General features: G+C 43.6%; 2 protein-coding genes across 7 annotated transcripts in view; both read right to left on the reverse strand.

The window, feature by feature from the left end:
- Positions 1–8,232, reverse strand: part of HIVEP2 (human immunodeficiency virus type I enhancer binding protein 2) — a 193,102-nt gene extending 184,870 nt beyond the window's left edge. Inside the window, exon 1 of one of the 6 annotated variants that reach the window (XM_029223568.1) lies at positions 8,003–8,232. The gene's annotated coding sequence lies outside the window, so the exon portion shown is untranslated. Of the gene's footprint in view, positions 1–1,729; positions 5,834–7,605; positions 7,658–8,002 lie in introns of those variants that run through there. The other 5 variants (XM_029223576.1, XM_029223569.1, XM_029223572.1 and 2 more) reach the window with 5 other exon arrangements.
- The window catches only part of LOC114895911 (basic proline-rich protein-like), a 62,595-nt gene continuing 49,934 nt past the window's right edge, over positions 8,109–20,769 (reverse strand). Inside the window, exons 2-4 of the mRNA XM_029223543.1 lie at positions 9,601–10,248; positions 8,970–9,205; positions 8,109–8,466 (exon numbers count right to left, since the gene is read on the reverse strand). Coding sequence (XP_029079376.1) covers positions 8,109–8,466; positions 8,970–9,205; positions 9,601–10,248 — 1,242 coding nt within the window. The remainder of the gene's footprint in view (positions 8,467–8,969; positions 9,206–9,600; positions 10,249–20,769) is intronic.

Below are 20,769 nucleotides of genomic sequence, written 5' to 3' on the forward strand. Positions count from 1 at the left end.
TGAACAAAGCTCCTTCCAATTTAAATTACCTTTCCTATAATCTTCTTTTTATGGAATTAGACCTAATCTCCATTTTAAAAGAAATACTTCCTGCGACTATGAGGATGAGAATTACTGTGCTGTATTTTACGTATCAAAATTTTCTTTCTCACTGAATACATATGCTTTTCTAAGATTAGTATATGTGTGTGTTCATGTGCACACACGTGCCCATACACATATGCATGCCTACAGATCCCCAAGCAAATACAAATGAGGGTGTGTCTACATTTACCTACTGCCTAGTTTCAAAAATCCCATCTATTTGTTAAGCTTCTGAAATTAAGTGAATCTGCCACAATGCAAATAATAAGAGCTTCAGTGAGCTCCTGCTTTCTTTTTCAGAGAAAACGAAACCACCAAATAAATCTTTGTCCAGAAAACACTGCTTTTCAAATACACCGCAGTAGGCTATCTGTCCAGTATTGTCGTGCGTTAGGTACAATTGGGTATCAAATAAAAAGCAGCATTCTAATGAACCATGAAATGAATCATCGATTCATTTCTTAAATATTTATACCTAAAAACACAAATACCTTGTAATTCTAAGTATAACCATTTTTATAAGTTGGTGTTTGATGGTCAACTTTCACTATTACTTATGAGTGTTTTCTGGAGTAAAAAGTTTTGTAGCACTGTACTTGTAATGCAAGCACTGTACTTAAAATGTAGTGCAGAGTGACAATCTGCCATATCTATTTGGCCATGTTTATCAAAATATTTTAATCACTCTTGTTACTATTTTATAAGGTGCTTTAAATATGTCCATTAACAGGATGAAAGAATTCCTGTTGCTAGGCAGTAGTATCAATCTACTACCAAGTAGAAGTAAGAGAGTAGTTACTTCTCCTTTGGGCGTTACAGGAATTTTACTGCCTCTTAGCTACCAAGATATCCAACTCACATACCCTTTTTAAAAATTATTTACTTATTTATTTGGCTGCGCCGGGTCCTAGTTGCAGTATCCCCTATACCCTTATAATCTTTCTAAAACATACATATTATAGCATCACTCTTCTGCTCAAAAACCTTAAGTGAAATCCAGCTTTCTTAGGAGGGCTATACAGCCTCACAGGATCTGGAACCAATATGCCCTCCCAGGCTCACCTTGTTCTTTCCCTCCCGTAACTTTAACTATTCCCCACGACTCCAGATCAAATTATGCTGGGGCCCTCCCTTCCCTTTTTTTTTTTTGCGGTACGTGGGCCTCTCACTGTTGTGGCCTCTCCCGTTGCAGAGCACAGGCTCCGGACGCGCAGGCTCAGCGGCCATGGCTCTATGGGCCCAGCCGCTCTGAGGCATGTGGGATCTTCCCGGACCGGGGCACGAACCCGTGTCCCCTGCATCGGCAGGTGGACTCTCAACCACTGCGCCACCAGGGAAGCCCCTCTCCCTTCCCTTTTTGCTCACTGAAATTCTACTCAACTTTCAAAGGCCCCCAATCAAAAAAATCACATCTTCCCATAAAGACTTTCTAATCTTTCTTGTTGGAAAAAAATATGCCTTCATTTATACACTGCTTTCACTTGTTTTGGGGGTTTTTTTTGTTTGTTTTTTTGCTGTAGCTATATGATTCCATTTATTTAACATTATTAATGTGAAGAAATTACAGAGATGGAGAACAAATTAATTATTGTCTAGATTTAGGGATGGTGGGGAGAAAGGAGATAGGTATGATCTATATCCATACCTCCTCAAGGCAGCACAAGGAACATCTTTTAGTTCTGTTTCTTGATTGCAGGGTAGTTACATGAATCTATACCTGTGGTAACAAGACATAGGAGTATACACATGCCATATAACAATATCAATTTCTTTGCTTTGGTATAATACTCTCATTCTAGAAGGCAGCCACTGGGAAAAAAACCAAGTGAAGAGTACATAGGACCTGTCTGTAGTACTTTTATAACTTTCTGTGACTCTGTAATTAGTTCAAATAAAATCACTAGTAAGTTTTAATAAAGTTTACTTAGAAGCCATATGCCTTCTCTAGACTGTAAAATTCTTGCGGTCAGGGATCTTTGTCCTTTTGTTCTCTCAGTTACTCATTCTGACGCCCAGTATGACTCCACAGCTCAGGCTTGGGATTTCTACATACCCTTTCTGCCACCTAAATAGCATTTTCTACACTATATAAATTTTAAAATAGGGAGAAAATAGTTAAATGATACAGCTGACAAAATGGAATATTAGTCCAAGGCTGCATAAAGGAATGCTGTATTTCAAGAACCTCTTTTTTTCTATTCTTTGCCTTCATACTCTTTTGTATGTATTACACTGATTCCTCATCATATGGAAAGTAAAAAAATCACATCCAAATTTCTCTAAACTTTCTGATATTTGCAAACATGTAGACAAATTATCTGGGGAATTGACTGTTTTAGTAGCTGTTTAGAATCATACGGATCCAGCTCATGCAGGGCTCTAAAGATTAATCGGTTACTTCACACAGTGACCTTGTAGAGACTTTTGAATTTGCAGTTATTCATTAACTGAATCAATGATGCTGGCCAATTTGGTTAACTGGAGCCCCAAATAATTACTTTTTAAAACAAATTATTTATTCCTAAAAAAAATTATCTGTAAATAATTATACAACTAAACCCCTCAAACTAATGTCAGCACATAAAATCATAACAAATTTCCAGGGAGGTCATTTATGTGGAAGCATTGTGAAAAGACACATGCTATACATAAGCCTCCTCCAGCTTCTAGGCCCTGCCCCCCAAATTCCCTCTCCAATGATCAGTCTCTAACATGGCTAAGAGTAGGGTCATCACCTGCCCTGATGTGCCAAGGACAGTCTCCATTTATGCCAAGTTAGATAATGATTCATGTGGTCAACATGCCCACATGCTGTGGCCTCACCTTGCATTACCTCTCTTGTTATGTGCCCTCCAGCCCCACTGGCTTGCTTTCAACTCCTCAGAACACTGTATATCCCCCAACCTCAGCGCATTTGCATCGTTTCTTCTTTGTACAATATGCTCCCTCTCCCCACCTACCTTTTTCTTCTCTTATTTATCCTGCAGTCTCAGCCCAAACATCACCTCCTCAGAGAGACCTCTTCCTCACTCCCAGACAGAGGTGGTAGACCCCTTGTTATACACTCCTTTACATTTCTTCCATAGTACTTATAACAAACCTCATGATTACTATCTGTCAGCCCCACTAGACTACAAGCTCTTTTTCTGGTCTGGGTCATCATTATACCTTTGGTGTCTAGCACAAGGCCTGACCCATAGTAAATACTGGTTGAATGAATGGACGAATAAATTGCATTGATCAAGACAACGAGGGCACCTGTCATAATACTCTGAAGAAAGGGCTAAGATTAGAAGTGACAAGTCAAAAATGCTGGACATCCCTGAGTACTTCCTGACCTTACATCCAGCCACCTTGTGACCGAAGGGGTAGGTCAAACCCCACCTGCTTTCTGCCCAGAATTGTCTTAAGGCACACAAACATCATTTCCATCGTTTCTCTCCAAAGCACTTTCTTCAAATATGTCAAATGGTCAGACTCCAAATTTGTAACTGTTAGGAAATCTAACATTATGGACACTTGTGGGATAGATCACACATCACAGTTAATACCCCACATGATGGGTAATGGGAGTATATGTTAAGATTAGCAGCGCATTATTTGGCCCAGGACAATAGTGACACAAAATATCAAGCAGTTCTGATTCTATTCGAAATGCAGTGTTTAAGACGGTATAGTCCTATATCTAACTTCATGCTAGTAGCCATGATCCACCTCAGAGAAACCAAAGATTGCACAGACCAAGTAAGCTGTGTCTTCTCCTTGTATATAAAGACCTGGGTGTTGCTTCACAGGAATAGACAAAACGCTGAAATATTTTTTCCAAATTATTTAGAGCCATCTCATAGCTACAAATACTGATTTATAACCTCCTTTTTGTTAGAGTTGCCATAAATAGCATATAGAAAGCAATGCTTTTGATTGTGATCAAATATCAGGAACAAACATAAAATTACATCACTTACAAAATTTGCTTCAAATAAGCACAATCTTGTTTTCATAAAGTTTTCCCATTTTCCCTCCATCTTCTGTGTTCACCCACAACTTCAAACTTTGAGAATACTCACTGGAACATTCACTATAGTTTTACTCAAAATTAATGAAGGCTCTGCCCCTGTGGTTACAGCAAAGCCATACACATGGTCTGAAGTTCCTTATGAAATCTGAAGTCCACTGAGTTGAGTTAGAAAACTGCCTCTGCTCCTTTTTATAATATCACTTAAAAAGGTGCAATACTTACCTACCAAGTTTTAGCCAAAATATGGATTCACAATGAATTCATATATAAATACATTAACCAGAAGCATATCACTGTAATTGTCAGGTGGAGATTTAAATTGCAAACCATTTCTCCACCTACAGGTCTACTGCATAGACCTACAGAGAGTTCCGTTGATGTTGACTATGAACCAAACATGAAAACAGTGTTTATTTGTGATAGACATAGGTGATTAGTTTGATGCACCACCGTCTACACAGTTGATCTTAGCCACGTTCCCCTTATTATAATAATTACCACATCAGGTATTAAATTATTCCCTGTCTTAATGGATTACACTTTCCACGCCAAATAACATTTTCTATAAGTCTTTAAAGCTACTTTCCGTATGTTGAAGCTTTCTGATTAATTTCAGCTAATTATTGATAACTCAAAAATCTAAAACCAACACAGATAGAGTACATGTTATTTGTTGTTGCTACTTGTTGAAATAAGTCCTGCTTCAAAAAACAAAATTGGTAAATTCTTAAAGATTCTTCATTTTAGACTGAATCAGCGTAAAAGATTCAGCCTAATTTTTTGAACAGTGACAAAGGGCCAAAAGCTCAAGCAGACACATGTACCATTATTCCACAAGGAACACCTGCATACACGTCGTCTCTGTTTTGGTTTCATAGTAACAAGAACATTTGTAAACACATCTCATGTAAACGGAGCCTGATCAATCAAAAGATTCTTCCGGCTAATCTTTCAATGTAGTCAAATAGCATGATTTCATTATGTGATAATATATACATAGTAAAGTCACTTTTACATTCCATGTTTAAGAGAAATATAGACATGTTTTATCTATTCTAATGGTATTTTTCCAAAGACCTCCACAAGGATCTAACCAGTTAAAAATCACTTATATCTTAATTTGTAATATCATTAATATATTACCATTCTCAACATTGTCCCCAAATCAATTTCACATCAGTTTAATCATAAATACCCTTACATAAATAAAAGCAGTCTCTAATAAAGCCAACCACATAAAATACAATCACCATCACAGAAATATAGTCGCCAACAAGCAGATTTTGTTTTATACCTGACCTATGTTCAAAGCAAGAAACTCAGACAATTTTCAAAAGATTCACCATTGTAATATAACATTTTTCTGTATATAAGAAATATACTGCATTTCAAACCTAGTGGTCAAAAGGATTATGACACTTGAAGCACACTATCATTAAGGCGATGTTGGTGAATCCCATTCACCTCAAAATGAAAATGCACAGTTTTCATCTGGTACCATGACTTCTTGGTGTTCCACAGGAATTTTGTCTGAATAATGAAAATGATATGCATTTTACTCACGTGGAGGGCATTTCTGTCTTGATAAACTATTTGGCCTATATCCTAAAAATCAAAACCAATCTACTCATTACACAATCTTCTTGGTTAAAATTTTGCTTTGGCACTCTTATAAGGTGAAAAAGCACAGGACATTTGCAAATTCTGATATATATATATGTGATATGAATATAATATATATAATATATACTACACATAATATATATGCAAATATTTTTTAAAACTTGATTTCCTCAAGGACAAATATCACCAAATATTACTATATCACTAGAGGAAATGTTTCTAATAAACTTAAACTGCCTTCTTCTAGGAGGACAGATCATTGCAAATTTAATTAAAATGTATCTTATTAATATTTCAAGTAATTTCTGGGCTTGATTATGCACTACAGAAGAAACAACTGTACTGAAGAGAAAAATCAATAGCCCTTGACTAGGGCTCTGAGCATGCTAGAAAAACACAGTTCTCTTGTGACTTACCCAGGTCTAGCCTTTGGGGATGGGGGAGGGTACCAATATTAATTTGGAAGTAGACTGAATTATTTTTAAAATGGCAAAAAAAGGAAGAAGAAAAATCAGTTCAAATTTTCCACTATAATGAAAGTACCGGAAACGAGCCTTTTTATGTTCATTTTAGGCCTAAGTAACTGTGCAGAGAGTAAGGCTTTTGCAATGTCAGTTGCACACTCCGCTTCCTGTGCGAATTCTAAACCATTACAGGTGTCCTAAACCCTCCAGCGAAACCTATCTGTTATCAGGGGAATCCTCCGGTCCCCTCAAAGCCATCCCCACTGCCCCCAACCCCGCACGTATTATTGCCCATCTCCTCCGAGTGCCTTTATTAAGGACCCTCTCTCTTCTCTGCACTCCCGAGGTTAAAGTACCCACTTTTCTTCGGCGTAGCATGTAAAAGCTTTCCTATTAGAGAGGACTAGTTCCTGCAGTCCTTTTTACTTAGATGCTTTCAAGTCAGACAAGAGAAGAGCCACTTGAAGAAAACCCTCCTTCCCCCCTCCTTTTCCCCCACTGGAGCCACGTCCCTGAAGGACAACACCGAGGGACACTTCCTGACCTTCTATCCCCTCACCCAGTTTGGGCTTGGAGGGCTGGGGTCGCATTTTCTCGTGTCCCCTGCTGCACTGGATGTGTTATGTAAGAGGGACAGGACACGGGAGGCACATGCGTAAAAAGCGCACCGATCTGTGATAACAGCTGGGCTGGCAGAGCAGATCTGGAGTCTCCCCCACCAAATACGACAGACACCACACACACATCACCACCCCCATCCCCACCCCCACCCCCCGCCCAGCAGTGTTTTCCTGTCTCACCCCTACCAGTACCAGACGCTCAGAATGGAAAGGCGGGGGGAGGGGTGAAGGGAGGTGAGAGAGGAGGAGGAGCAGCGGCAGCACATCTGCTTTGATAGCAGCCGGCAGAGCCGCCGCGGCAGAGAGCCCCTCGTTAACCCCCTTCCTGTGGCTGCACCACGTCATGGAACATTCCCGGAACGGGCCAACGTTCCACCCACTTCAGGGAACAGACATAAAGGCGCAGACCCAGCTCCCCACAGTGCACAGCCCAAACACACATGTCCCTTCCCGGTCCCCGGGTAGACGCACAGAGGAACACGCATGCAAACCGCCCCCACCCGTCTCCGCGCGCCCCCGGGCAGCCCGCCGCGCGGGGAACCGTTCTGCGGCCGGTGCACCCGCAAGCCGAGGGCGCCTCCGCCTGAACCTTCCATCGAGTCAGTCCCCTCCTTCCTCGCTTCCTTCCTTCTCTCGTTCCTTCCTTCCTTCCTCGCTCGCGAGGAGAAAGGAGTCGCCGAAATGCCAACAGCCGGCTCCTGCGCTGCGCACGCTGGGCCGCAGGCCGGCGGCCCGGCCCTCGCGCCGCCCGGCCGCCCGCCCCCGGCCAGCGCCGCGCGGCCCTCTCCCCCGCTACCTGAAGACTGGCGGCCGGCGGCCGCGGCAGCCGCAGCGGTGGCCCGGCGGTGCACGCCGGTGCACGTCCCTCATTAGTAACCAGGCACATTCCTGCCTCCAGCGCTCCCGCGCCGCCCCCCTCCTCCCCCCACCCAGAACCTTACGCAAAGCAGCGTCCCCTCATCTGCATAGCTCCTCGGCCAGGGTATTCCCCGCATTTCCCAACGCGCCGGACCCCCCTCCCGAGGTCTCCCCCATCCCCGCCCCCTCCGACCCTCACCCTCTGGACGCCCGCCCGAAGCCGGGGGCGCGCGGCGGGAGGGGCCGTGGGGTCCGGCGGAGGCGATTTCGTGTAAAGTGAAACGAGCTCCTAATGCTAAAGGAGACAGGAAAAACACCGCGCCGAGGCCACTTACCGAGCCGAGGAGCCTAGATTCCCGCCGCTCTGCTCGCCCGAATGGTCTGTCCACGCACCCCAAGGCTGCACCCAGCACCCCAAAGTCGAGACGTGCAGGAATATGGTTAACTGGCCGGGAGACCCTCCAAGTTGCTCCGGGCTCCCGGGAGCTTCAACGTCCAGGACACAACTTGGCCAAGACTTGTGCCACAGTCACCGAAGATGTTCCTGTGGAGACCCTCCTCCGGCGGGGAGAGACAGCGCTCGGCGGCGCCCCGCTCGCCTCCTCTCCACCCCCTCACCTCCAGCCCACCTCCCGCCGGCCGCCAGCCTCCGGGCCGCGAGCCCCTCGGGCGGCTGTCAGCTCCCGGCCGCCGCCGGGTGACAGGGGCGGGAGGAGGGCGCGACGCGGCGGCCCGAGCCCAAGCGGGCGAGGGGGATCCTCGCAGCAGCAGCGGCGGCCGCTCACCTGGAAAGTCACCGCTGAGAAGAAGGAGGAGGAGGACGGTGAGGAGGAGGAGGAAGAGGAGGGAGAGGAGGAGGGGGAGGAAACCCCCCTGGTGCCCTTGTTCTCGCTGCCGCGGCGGCCGCTCCTCGCCAAGGCTGAGCGTGTCTGGTGGGGGGTGTCTGGTAGCATTTCCTTAAGGACAGAGGGAGGGCGGGCGCGGAGGGAGGGAAGCGATCCCGACCGCCTGCCCAGGCTCCTCTTCCCTTTATTTATTTTTCTGACACGGTACGGAGATGGGCCCGGGGCAGGGGCCACCGGGCTCGGGAGGGAGCCGCGAGGCCCGGGCCGCAGTAGTCTGCGTGCGGGAGCCGCAGCGGCCGCCTCCCCTCCCGGTCTGTGGACGCACCGGGTTATTCCTGGCAGCGCCTCCCCGAACAGAAGTTACTAGGAGGAGTGCGCGGCGAGGGCGGGCGGGGGGAGAGGCGGAGGGAGGGAGGGAGGGAGGGAGGGAGGGAGGGAGGGAGGAAGAGGGAGAGACTCAGCCAGCGACGTCATCGGATCCCCCAGCGCGTCCCAGGGAGGGAGGCTGAACCAGAAAAACCAGTCTGGAGCCGGCGAACAGAGAGGGTTGAGCGGCGTGCGGGGAGACTGGGGAGGGAGGCGACCGGGAGGGCAGGGCCGGGCCCTGCCAAGGCCGCTCCGGGCGGGAAGATCGCGGCCGCGCTCCCGCTCGCTCCGGTCGGGGATCTCCCCGGAGAGCCGGTCTCTACTTGTCTTGCAAAAAAAAAAACCTTGGGCGTCTTTAGGAGCCTGAGAATTTCCTTTAGGGATGTGGAAACCTCCTCCCCCCACCCCCATCTTCCCTATTCCCCAGATGATAGTTCCCTGTCTTGAAGACACACGTAATTATAGAATAATTAGTATTGTCTTTATGATTTTGTCCGGGTACCTCTGATCCCTTTCCTCTCCCTCGCCCCCGCCTCTACTCACATTTATGCTATCGGTCAAGAAAAACAAAATCAGACTGTAGCTCCTGGCTGCATTTCTGGAGCTTTGCAAAGTGTTTTAGTAGCCCTTCCCTTGCCCCTGCGGAAGCACGAACTTTTCACGCGCTCAAAATGCCCCCATTGCCTTCCCCGGGGTCACTCCTCAGGGCTCCCTGGGCGCACCCAGTTTGGGGAACGCGGCCCGCCCTCGCCGGGGTATTCACATCGGCTTGGGCAGCGGCGCGGGGAGCAGCTGCCGGTTTCCTGGTGGGCCGCGCTGGGACCTGGGGCGAGCAGCCGCCTCCAGCCTGCGCGCTTCCCTTCCTCCGAAGGGACGCGAGTGAAATCACACCCAGAGCGGGGAGAGCGGGGCCAGGGGGCGGGGGAATCCCAGGCGAGTGGGGCCGGGGCGCTGGGCTTCCTCCCCGGCCCGGCGACACCCGGGGGACACCGGGGCTCCCTCGAGCCGCTAGCCTGCCTGTGTGGACTCGTGTGCACCCTTGGGGGAGGTTCCCGGGAGGCCGCGGCGGCCGGACCGCGGTGAGGGGCCCCCGGGCCGAGCGGACGCCCTGAGCGCCGCGTCCGGGTGGTCTCCGGGCCGGGCGGGGACCGCGCGCCGCCCCTCCCGGGCGCCCAAGCAGCCGAGCCGAGCGGAGCCGAGTGCCCGGGCGCCGCGGGCCGAAGCGGCCCTCCCCACCCAGCGGCCGCGCCGCCGCCCTGCCCCGGGCGGAGTAAACAAGAGACGCGCAAGATTTGACCTGGCGCGACCCGGATTTCTGGCCGGGGTTCCCCCTGAGCAGGTGACTCCGTGGGAGGGGTGGAAATTAGTCTCTGGAATTCCGGGCCAAAGACATTCACTGTGGTTCTGCTTTTAAGGCAGGTATTTCACCGACAACTGCGGAATGTTTTGCGTCTCAAGTTTCAGATTTCGCGGAAAGGGACCAAATGTCAAGGCATATCAAATATTCCTTTCCCTTTTCATTAAAAGCGAGTGCATTAAAAGGACAGCCCCTTTAATGACTGCGAGAATAGCACTGCCGGTTTCGTTTTTGTTTTGTTTTCATTTCGACCTATAATCAGTGTATTTCTGAGGTTCCCGAGCAATGGCGACATAGCCGTGAAGGGCGACTCTGCAAAATAAACCGGTGATACATTTTTTTTATCGATACTTTTTTTTCAAAGGAGAAAAATCTGAACTATTTGAAATAAGTTGCACTGTGTCCTTTGAGATTGATCTCATTTAACTTCAGGGCCTACTTCCACTTAAGCGGCTTCTCCTTTCATTGTATAAGTTCTTTAATATTCAGCCTTTCTTGACTTGAAGCAATTAATAAAAACTCCCCCCTCATCATTTTCTCTTAAATGTACGCCATTGCATTTTTAAAACATCCACTTAAAACGCAAAATGTGATTTTCGAAAATTTTTTTCACTTCCAAACCCACCTGCTACATACTCCCAGAGCCCATTTTATTTAATTGCTTAATAGAGAAGATTAAGCACTTTCTTTAAGAATCCAATTTCCCTTCAGCACACACAACAGCAGCTGCCCAAGCTCCCAGAAACTGAGCAAGGAAAGTAGCAAGCAGCGTTTTGCTTCACAAGAATAAATATTAGTTGAAATCTTAAATGCCTATTTTAAAGGACTAGATTAAGTGGTATAATGTGAATATTAGGATATTTAGGTAATTCGTTTAAATATTTTTTTAAAAAAAAGCAAATAGACATCAGTTATGATGACCTAAGACCCCTAAAGACAGTCATTAGCCAAACTTTGATTCTTACTGCCTTGTTCCAAAATCATCAAGCACTAAAGAAGATAGCCTGAATTGAGTTGAAGCACAAGTAAAAATATTTATGAATATGTGTAAACTAGGTGGCATCCCCTCTGCTAGGAAGAATCACTGTCTTTAAGTAAAGGCATCCCTGTCTCCAGCCCCTAATGCTGACACATGTCTGTCTAGTTGCTTATATTTAAGGGCAATATGGTAACAGAAAAACTCCTCTCCCCAGAAAACTTCTGTAGTCAAAACCAAAACTGGCATTGGTAAACTGTGCACTCAGCCCTCAGGAGATCTATGGAAAGTGAGGTTGGCTGGAGCATAGCTGACCCTATCTAGGCACCCATATGGAGTATCACAACAAGGTAGGAACTTTCTTTTCATTACTTGTCTTTCTTATTACTTCTCAGTTTCAAAGGAAAGGGAAATCTGGTCATCTGGATTATGAGATATTAAGAAAGTAAAATAATTAAGTCCACATGGCAGTATGGAATTTTTACAGAGTCAGAAATCGCTTCGAACTGACAGCACTTTCATTCAAAAAATATGCGCTGAGTGCCTGCTATGTGCTGAAGGTACTAGATACATCAGTGAACACATGGAAGATCTGCTGTCCTGTAGCTTGTGTCCTAGTGGGGGGAAAGGAGATGGAGAAGGAACAGGATAGAAAATAGCCATAAGAAATAAATGGTAGAGAACTTCGGAAGATAAAAAGAATTACAGGGAAAAACAAAAATAGGGTAAAGGATATGTGTGGGGTGGGGGTGGGGGTTTCTGTATTAAATAGGAACGTCAGAATAGGACTCATTGAGAAGTGACATTCCTGCCAAGGCTTGAAGGAAATGATTTAGCAGTGGACAGACCTGGAGTAAAGAACTTTTCAGGACCAGCTAAGATAAAGCTCTAAGACCAGAGCAAGCCTGGCATGTTTGTGGACCTTAAGAGAAACAGTGTGATGGGAACAGATGTGACAGCCAGTGAATAGAACAGCCTCCCAGGCCACTGTAAGGACTTTTCTCATTCAGGAAAAAGCTTGACAAAGGACAGATTTATGGCCATTGCCACCCAATCCCACTGAACCTGAACCTTTGTGGGCCCAGGAATCTGCATTTTAACAGATAATGCAGTTGACACTTATCCATTCTAAAGCTTGAGACCTACTGCCACAGAGCACGGAAGCTGATACACCCAGGCAGGAGAACTGGGTACCAGGAGCCATTGTACATAAAGCTTCCAGAACCAGGCAAGGCCGTGTTACTAATCAGGACTCTTTCAGTTGGCAAGTTTCAATCCTCAACTCAAATTAGCTTAATGAAAGGGACTTCACTGACTCACACAACTAGAATTTCACGGACTAAATTCCAACTCAGTGGGATCCTGAGGCTCAAATGATGTTACCCTGGTTCAGTCATTTCTCCTCTCACAGCTCTTTGTGTCTCTCTGCTTCACTTCTCTCTTCAGACAAACATTCTGCAGGGTGGTGGCAGCAGTCCCAGATTATTGTTTTCCTAGGTTAGCAACCCCAGTAGGAAAAGGCCTTCCCAGATAGCTCAGGCAGCCTTAGTAGTCAAGTCCTTGCACCTAAACCGATCACTGAGCTCTGGATGATGGGATGATCTGATTGGTCATATCTTTCCCTGGAGTGGGGATGTGGTCCTCATGGAAAGACAAGTTCCCAAAGGAAAGAAGAGGAGTTAGGTATCGGGGGTTGGAGGTGTCCACTAGTTTCGTTAAGTCTTTGGCCTTGGTTTCCCTATTTTTTTAAGTAAGGAAGTGGGTCAAGATGATGTGGCTGACTCCTTATGACTATACATTCTATATAAATCTCTGTAATAAATACCTCCACAAAACTGTGCAAAATGAATTAACTGGCATGCCATTCCCTCAGATAAATTTATAAAAAAGGTTTGCGATACTGGCAGCTATTAACATTGCAAAACTGGACTATACTTCCCTTATTTAAACGAAATGTGTTCCTGGAACAAGTGGTGGCTGAACACCACAACCACGTTCCAACTCTGTTTCTACTCACCTCCAGATTATGTGAGTTTAAGTACGCTTCCTCCTCTCAGCATCCAATAATCGTGGCCTCTTGATTTCTTTGTGGTCACCTGGGGTACAGAGCAAGGAATCTTGCTCTACGCAAATGTATCTGTAAAATGCCAGACCCTGTTTGGCATGAGCATACAATTTTTTTTCTAATAATATGGCCCTATTTGGGGAAACTACTCCAAATCAGAAAGGATGTGGAAACTATGATGTAGTTCAAACTCTGGGCAGCCTCTGAATGAAATGCTATTTTCTTTAGAATTATAGTAGCTGCCTTCAACATTATGAGGTATATAACTAGTATTTAATATGTCCTATAAATGTGTTCAGTGTTCTTCAGGGTAATTGGGATCTCAAAAGATTTGGTTAGGATCCAAACACATACACATTCTGTATTTTAGCTCAGTGTTGTTTTTTTTTTAATGAAAATGCCACACATCAAAAAGTGTTTACTTTGTTGGACAAACCAAATCGGTTCTCAAAAGATGACCACCGCTTATGAAAAGTAATTATTCAGTAGCTCTAAAACAAACCACCTGAATGCTTATGACCAAGAAGGAAATCAGACTGTATCTAGTATTTACATTAGACACCAGTTTCATAATCACTGACTTGTGTGAAAACTGGTGCAGAAATTCTGTAAACTCTTTGCTGTTTTTGATACCTGCTTTTTGTTCTGTTTTGTAAAAGTGATAAACTTCAGAAAATAAAATGTAAGTGTTGAATAAAAAATATATATATATCCATAAAATACCAAAGGGGTACCTGCTATGGGGCTCTGATGAATAAATGGATTATAGCCTTGGGTCTTAATGAAGAGGCATGATTTAGAACTGCCTTCTAATGGATCTCCCACTTCCTACTCGTCTGCTTTAACTGGTATATGGAAAAAAATTAAGCAGAATCATGATTTGTGTGGTGTGAAGAAGACTTAGGTCTCCAAAAATTAGTTGAAGAAAAGAATCTTGAGGGAGAATCAGCCTGTCTGTTGAATTGTTACTAGGATACAAGCCACTGTAATGCAGACCAGTCTATTTATCCCACTATAACCTCCTTTGGTTGGGGAGTGGAAGGAGGGGGTGGTAATTAAGGACCAATCAGCTAAAGCCAGACTTTTTGAGTGAGACGCAAGGTGACATCTGTTAGGATGAAGGATAAAGCTCTGATCCTCCTGCCTTTCGCAGGGTGGGTGGAGCCCAGAGATATCCAACCAACCACATGTCACCCCACACTCCAGAGTTTCTCTAGGTATATTCCAAAGACCACCTGTAGCAACATTTCTTGAAATGCCTATTTAAAAGTCTGGGCTGTCCCCTAAAGTTACAAATCAGAATCCTCAATGTTAGGCCTGGGAAACTCCTAAGTGAATAAGATTCCCCTGACTCCTATTCTCATTTAAGCTTGAGAACCACTGCTTTACACTTTACCCCTAAGACTGATCTGGGGCTGGCTGGCTGCCTGAGAACCCCCTTCTCCCCGCTTTATCAGATTCCTCAGGTTTCATGTGATCCCTTTTGACGACTTGGCCCTTTTTATTCTTCAAAGACATTCTCTTGGATCTTATTTTAACCAGATTTCATCTTTGTAAAAATATGTTAGAAAAGAAAAGGCCCCAGTGAATAAACCAGCCCTGGGGATGGGAAGGATGGAGAGCGGATGAAGGCCTGCTGGAGAACAGAATTAGGAATGTACAGGGGAGAAAAGGGTGAGGGAGAGTTTAGTTGATGGGGATGAACAAGATGCAAACAAACTTTGATGATTTTCTGGTTTAGCTTGGGACTAGCCATGTCCACAGTTTCTGAAAGGGTACTGCATATTTCAGCAGTCCAAGCTGCTAGGGAAACTAGCTTCTTCATTCCTGAGAGCATTCAAGGGCTGCACACATCTGGTCTTTATCCTAAGGAAGACAAGTTCAGTGGTTTCTCATGGAAAACCTTCTTGAAGAGTAAAGAACAAAAAAATCAGATTAGGAAACAGTCAGTAGCAGGAGTAGGACTCTGTCCAGGATTACTGAAGCCCAAATGCCCCCTTAGATATAGGGAAACGTAGGCTTACAATGCCTCATTAATAATTTAACAACATCAAATTAGACCTTCCCCACTCTACTCTCTTCCATCACCTCCCCACTCCAAAATAAGCCATAGCTGAAATTCCTTCACTCAACAGTCATCACTTGGGGTTAAGGCTTTGCACCTATAGAAATCTTCCATTTCAAGCCAAATACAAATAGTAAGGTCTTAATATCCTAAGCTCTTAATAAGTCATTAACTTCTTATGAGAGATTAATTTATTAAATTGCCTTTCCAGAGTGACAGCTACCTTAGGACGCACACTGATTTATCTTGATAAAGCAAAAATGGGAATGATATTGGGGGCCTGGGTAAGACAGAGAGGCCAAAGCTTGGACAGAACTGCTATGGGCTAAACTAGAGGTCTAGGAATAGGACATAGACTAAAGGGGAAAAGTTGTGGAAATATGAAGTGAGAGAGAGGCAAAGCAGAACAAGGTCTTTGGCACCCACTGAGGGTGCCTCTGCTCAGGGTCCATGGAGAGGGCACCATGATGATCTGCGCTTCTCAGGGAGCAGTGAGGTGGGTGGCTCTGTCAGCCCAAAGTATATGTCCCGCTCTCACCTTGAGCTAGAGGGAGACTTGTCTTCCCTCTCTAGACCTCCACTTCCTCATCCAAACAACAAAGGGATCCCCTTCTAACCACAGATTCTGAAATTTGAACTCCTGGCAATTCAGCAGGGTCAGAAGGGAGGGAACAGGAAGAGAGGGGAGCAGAATGGAGAAAAATAGGGGAAAGAGCTTATCAAGGACCTTTGCATTCCTCCCAAGATATTGAGTGGTTTCTTAGGGCAAAACCTCAACTTCTAGTTCTAAAGAAATTGATATATTTGGGAGGATGGATAAATAATGGGCAAGATGGGATGCAGCAAAAGCAGTTCTAAGAGGGAAGTTTATAGCAATACATTCCTACCTTAAGAAACAAGAAACATCTCAAATAAACAACCTAACCTTACACCTAAAGCAATTAGAGAAAGAAGAACAACAACAACAAAAAAAAAAACCCAAAGTTAGCAGAAGGAAAGAAATCATAAAGATCATATCAGAAATAAATGAAAAAGAAATGAAGGAAACAATAGCAAAGATCAATAAAACTAAAAGCTGGTTCTTTGAGAACATAAACAAAATTGATAAACCATTAGCCAGACTCATCAAGAAAAAAAGGGAGAAGACTCAGATCAATAGAATTAGAAATGAAAAAGAAGAAGTAACAACTCACACTGGAGAAATACAAAGGATGATGAGAGATTACTACAAGGAACTCTATGCCAATAAAATGGACAACCTGGAAGAAATGGACAAATTCTTAGAAATGCACAACCTTCCAAGACTGAACCAGGAAGAAATAGAAAATATGAACAGACAAATCACAAGCACTGAAGTTGAAACTGTGATTCAAAATCTTCCAACAAACAAAAGCCCAGGACCAGATGGCTTCACAGGCAAATTCTATCAAACATTTAGAGAAGAGCTAACACCTATCCTTCTCAAACTCTTCCAAAATATAGCAGAGGGAGGAACACTCCCAAACTCATTCTACAAGGCCACCATAACCCTGATATGAAAACCAGACAAAGATGTCACAAAGAAAGAAAACAACAGGCCAATATCACTGATGAACATACATGCAAACATCCTCAACAAAATACTAGCAAACAGAATCCAACAGCACATTAAAAGGATCATACACCATGATCAAGTGGGGTTTATCCTAGGAATGCAAAGATTCTTCAATATACACAAATCAATCAGTGTGATACACCATATTAACAAACTGAAGGAGAAAAACCATATGATCATCTCAATCGATGCAGAGAAAGCTATTGACAAAATTCAACATCCATTTATGATAAAAACCCTGCAGAAAGTAGGCATAGAGGGAACTTTCCTCAACATAATAAAGGACATATATAACAAACCCACAGCGAACGTCATCCTCAATGGTGAAAAATGAAACCATTTCTACTAAGATCAGGAACAAGACAAGGTTGCCCACTCTCACCACTATTATTCAACATAGTTTTGGAAGTTTTAGCCACAGCAATCAGAGAAGAAAAAGAAATAAAAGGAATCCAAACCAGAAAAGAAGAAGTAAAGCTGTCAGTGTTAGCAGATGACATGATACTATACATAGAGAATCCTAAAGATGCTACCAGAAAACTACTAGAGCTAATCAATGAATTTGGTAAGTAGCAGGATACAAAATTAATGCACAGAAATCTCTAGCATTCCTATGCTAGAGATGAAAAATCTGAAAGTGAAATTAAGAAAACACTCCCATTTACCATTGCAACAAAAAGAATAAAATGCCTAGGAATAAACCTACCTAAGGAGAAAAAAGACCTGTATGCAGAAAATTATAAGACACTGATGAAAGAATTTAAACATGATACAAATAGATGGAGAAATATACCATGTTCTTGGATTGGAAGAATCAACATTGTGAAAATGGCTGTACTACCCAAAGCAATCTACAGATTCAATGCAATGCCTGTCAAACTACCCCTGGCATTTTTCACAGAACTAGAACAAAAAATTTCACAATTTGTATGGAAACACAGAAGACCCCGAATAGCCAAAGCAATCCTGAGAAAGAAAAACAGAGCTGGAGGAATCAGGCTCCCTGACTTCAGACTATATTACAAAGCTACAGTAAACAAGACAGTATGGTACTGGCACAGAAACAGATATATAGATCAATGGAACAGGATAGAAAGCCCAGAGATAAACCCATGCACATGTGGCACTTTATCTTTGATAAAGGAGGCAAGAATATACAGTGGAGAAAAGACAGCCTCTTTAATAAGTGGTGCTGGGAAAACTGGACAGCTACATGTAAAATAGTGAAATTAGAACACTCCCTAACACCATACACAAAAATAAACTCAAAATGGATTAAAGGCCTAAATGTAAGGCCAGACACTTTCAAACTCTTAGATGAAAACATAGGCAGAACACTCTATAACATAAATCACAGCAAGACCCTTTTTGACCCACCTCCTAGAGAAATGGAAATAAAAGCAAAAATACACAAATGGAACCTAATGAAACATAAAAGCTCTCGCACAGCAAGGGAGACCATAAACAAGATGAAAAGACAACCCTCGGAATGGGAGAAAATATTTGCAAATGAAGCAACAGACAAAGAATTAATCTCCAAAATTTACAAGCAGCTCAAAATCAAAAAAACAAGCAACCCAATCCAAAAATTGGCAGAAGACCTAAATAGACAATTCTCCAAAGAAGATATACAGATTGCCAACAAACACATGAAAGAATGCTCAACATCATTAATCATTAGAGAAATGCAAATCAAAACTCTAATGAGATATCATCCCACACCATTCAGAATGGCCATCATGAAAAAATCTACAAACAATAAATGCTGGAGAGGGTGTGGAGAAAAGGGAACCCTCTTGCACTATTGGTGAGAATGTAAATTGATACAGCCCCTATGGAGAACAGTATGGAGGTTCCTTAAAAAACTAAAAATAGAACCACCATACGACCCAGCAATCCCACTACTGGGCATATACCCTGAGAAAATCATAATTCAAAAAGAGTCATGTACCAAAATGTTCATTGCAGCTCTATTTACAATAGCCAGGACATGGAAGCAACCTAAGTGTCCATCAACAGATGAATGGATAAAGAAGATGTGGTACATATATACAATGGAATATTACTCAGCCATAAAAAGAAACGAAATTGAGTTATTTGTAGTGAGGTGGACGGACCTAGCGTCTGTCATACAGAGTGAAGTAAGTCAGAAAGAGAAAAACAAATACCGTACGCTAACACATATATATGGAATCTAAGGGGAAGAAAAAAAAGGTCATGCAAAACCTAGGGGTAAGACGGGAATAAAGACACAGACCTACTAGAGAATGGACTTGAGGATATGGGGAGGGGGAAGGGTAAGCTGTGACAAAGTGAGAGAGTGGCATGGACATATATACACCACCAAACATAAAATAGATAGCTAGTGGGAAGCAGCCGCATAGCACAGGGAGACCAGCTCCATGCTTTGTGACCACCTAGAGGGGTGGGATAGGGAGGGGGGGAGGGAGGGAGACGCAAGAGGGAGGAGATATGGGGATATATGTATATGTATAACTGATTCACTTTGTTATAAAGCAGAAACTAACACACCATTGTAAAGCAATTATACTCCAATAAAGATATTAAAAAAATAATAATAATGGGTATGGATAAGGGGATAGAGATTTTGGTTTAAACCTATGCTATATAAATTCAATGTGCTGTATGCCCAGAAATGAGAAGAATTTTTTCCCATTATCAGCCTTAAAACGTTTTAGGGAAAAAAGTGTTTTTCTTGAATTTATCCAATGAAGCCTTTTATTGGTACCTAAATCCTTACACTTAGGTTATTTCTGAGAATAGTGACTTGACCCACTCCCAATCTATCCACTGATCAGATCTTACCCTCTTTTATATAGCTTGGAATCTGAGTTAAGAGGAGAAAAAGAAGTCAAATAGTTGTCACAAAGCTTGAGTAGTGACTCAGGCCCTTAGCTAGACACTTTATGTAAAATAAGGTAGCATGTTAAAAGCCTTACGTCAAAGAGGAGATGTACTAGTAGAGGATATTAGCTGAGACCCAGAGGAGAACACTCTCAGCAAGGAAGGAGATAGCAAAATTACATAGATGTTCAAAAGGGGCGTTCATCAAGCTGTTACTTCAGTAGCAACACAGTGCAGGGCATAACCACTGAGATGGTCCCATGCAACCATCAGTGTGCATCATGAGCTCAAACCATGGCGAGGAGTGTGTCATAGCAATACATTTTGCATAAGGAAGGGAAGAAATGCATGATCGTTTAGAAAGATTTCCACAAGAGAAAATTAAAGTTATTTTTAAAATATTTTGTAGCTAAGAGGGTTAAGATTCAATTATCTGAAAAGTCCACCTCCATAGATGAGACCATTCTCATTGATTTTCATAGAGTATAGCAGTACCGGAAAGCTAATTATTTGGTTTATATCTTTTTAAAAAATTTTTATGGAGGAGCCACTTATTCAGTATGTCATTTCCCATTGACATTCTTGCCTATATAGATGAATATGTCAAAAGGCTCTGTCCCAGCAAACTGACATACTTCATGTCCCCCTAGTGCCCTCTAATTTTATCTATCATTGTCTTCTAATTATTTCTCCTGATCTAGACTGTGGAATCCTCAATTAGCAGAGACTGTGTCAACTATGCATTGGGGTGAATAAATACAATAAATTTTAAAGTTAGTGTTTTACACCTGCCTTCTTACCTTTCCCTGGCCGCTATGTACAAGCCATGGCATGGCCTTAGCCAAATAAAGTCTCCTATAATGACACAGACAGGATCAGAGTTAAAACAGATCTACATTAAAAAGAATACTATGTGGCTTTGGGAAAGCAGCCTGTTCTGCTGTTGATCTTAGATCTGTCCTTTAAGGC

This window comes from Monodon monoceros, unplaced genomic scaffold, assembly GCF_005190385.1.
Source record: "Monodon monoceros isolate NGI ecotype Baffin Bay Population unplaced genomic scaffold, NGI_Narwhal_1 Super_Scaffold_15, whole genome shotgun sequence".
Classification (NCBI taxonomy): Eukaryota; Metazoa; Chordata; class Mammalia; order Artiodactyla; family Monodontidae; genus Monodon; species Monodon monoceros.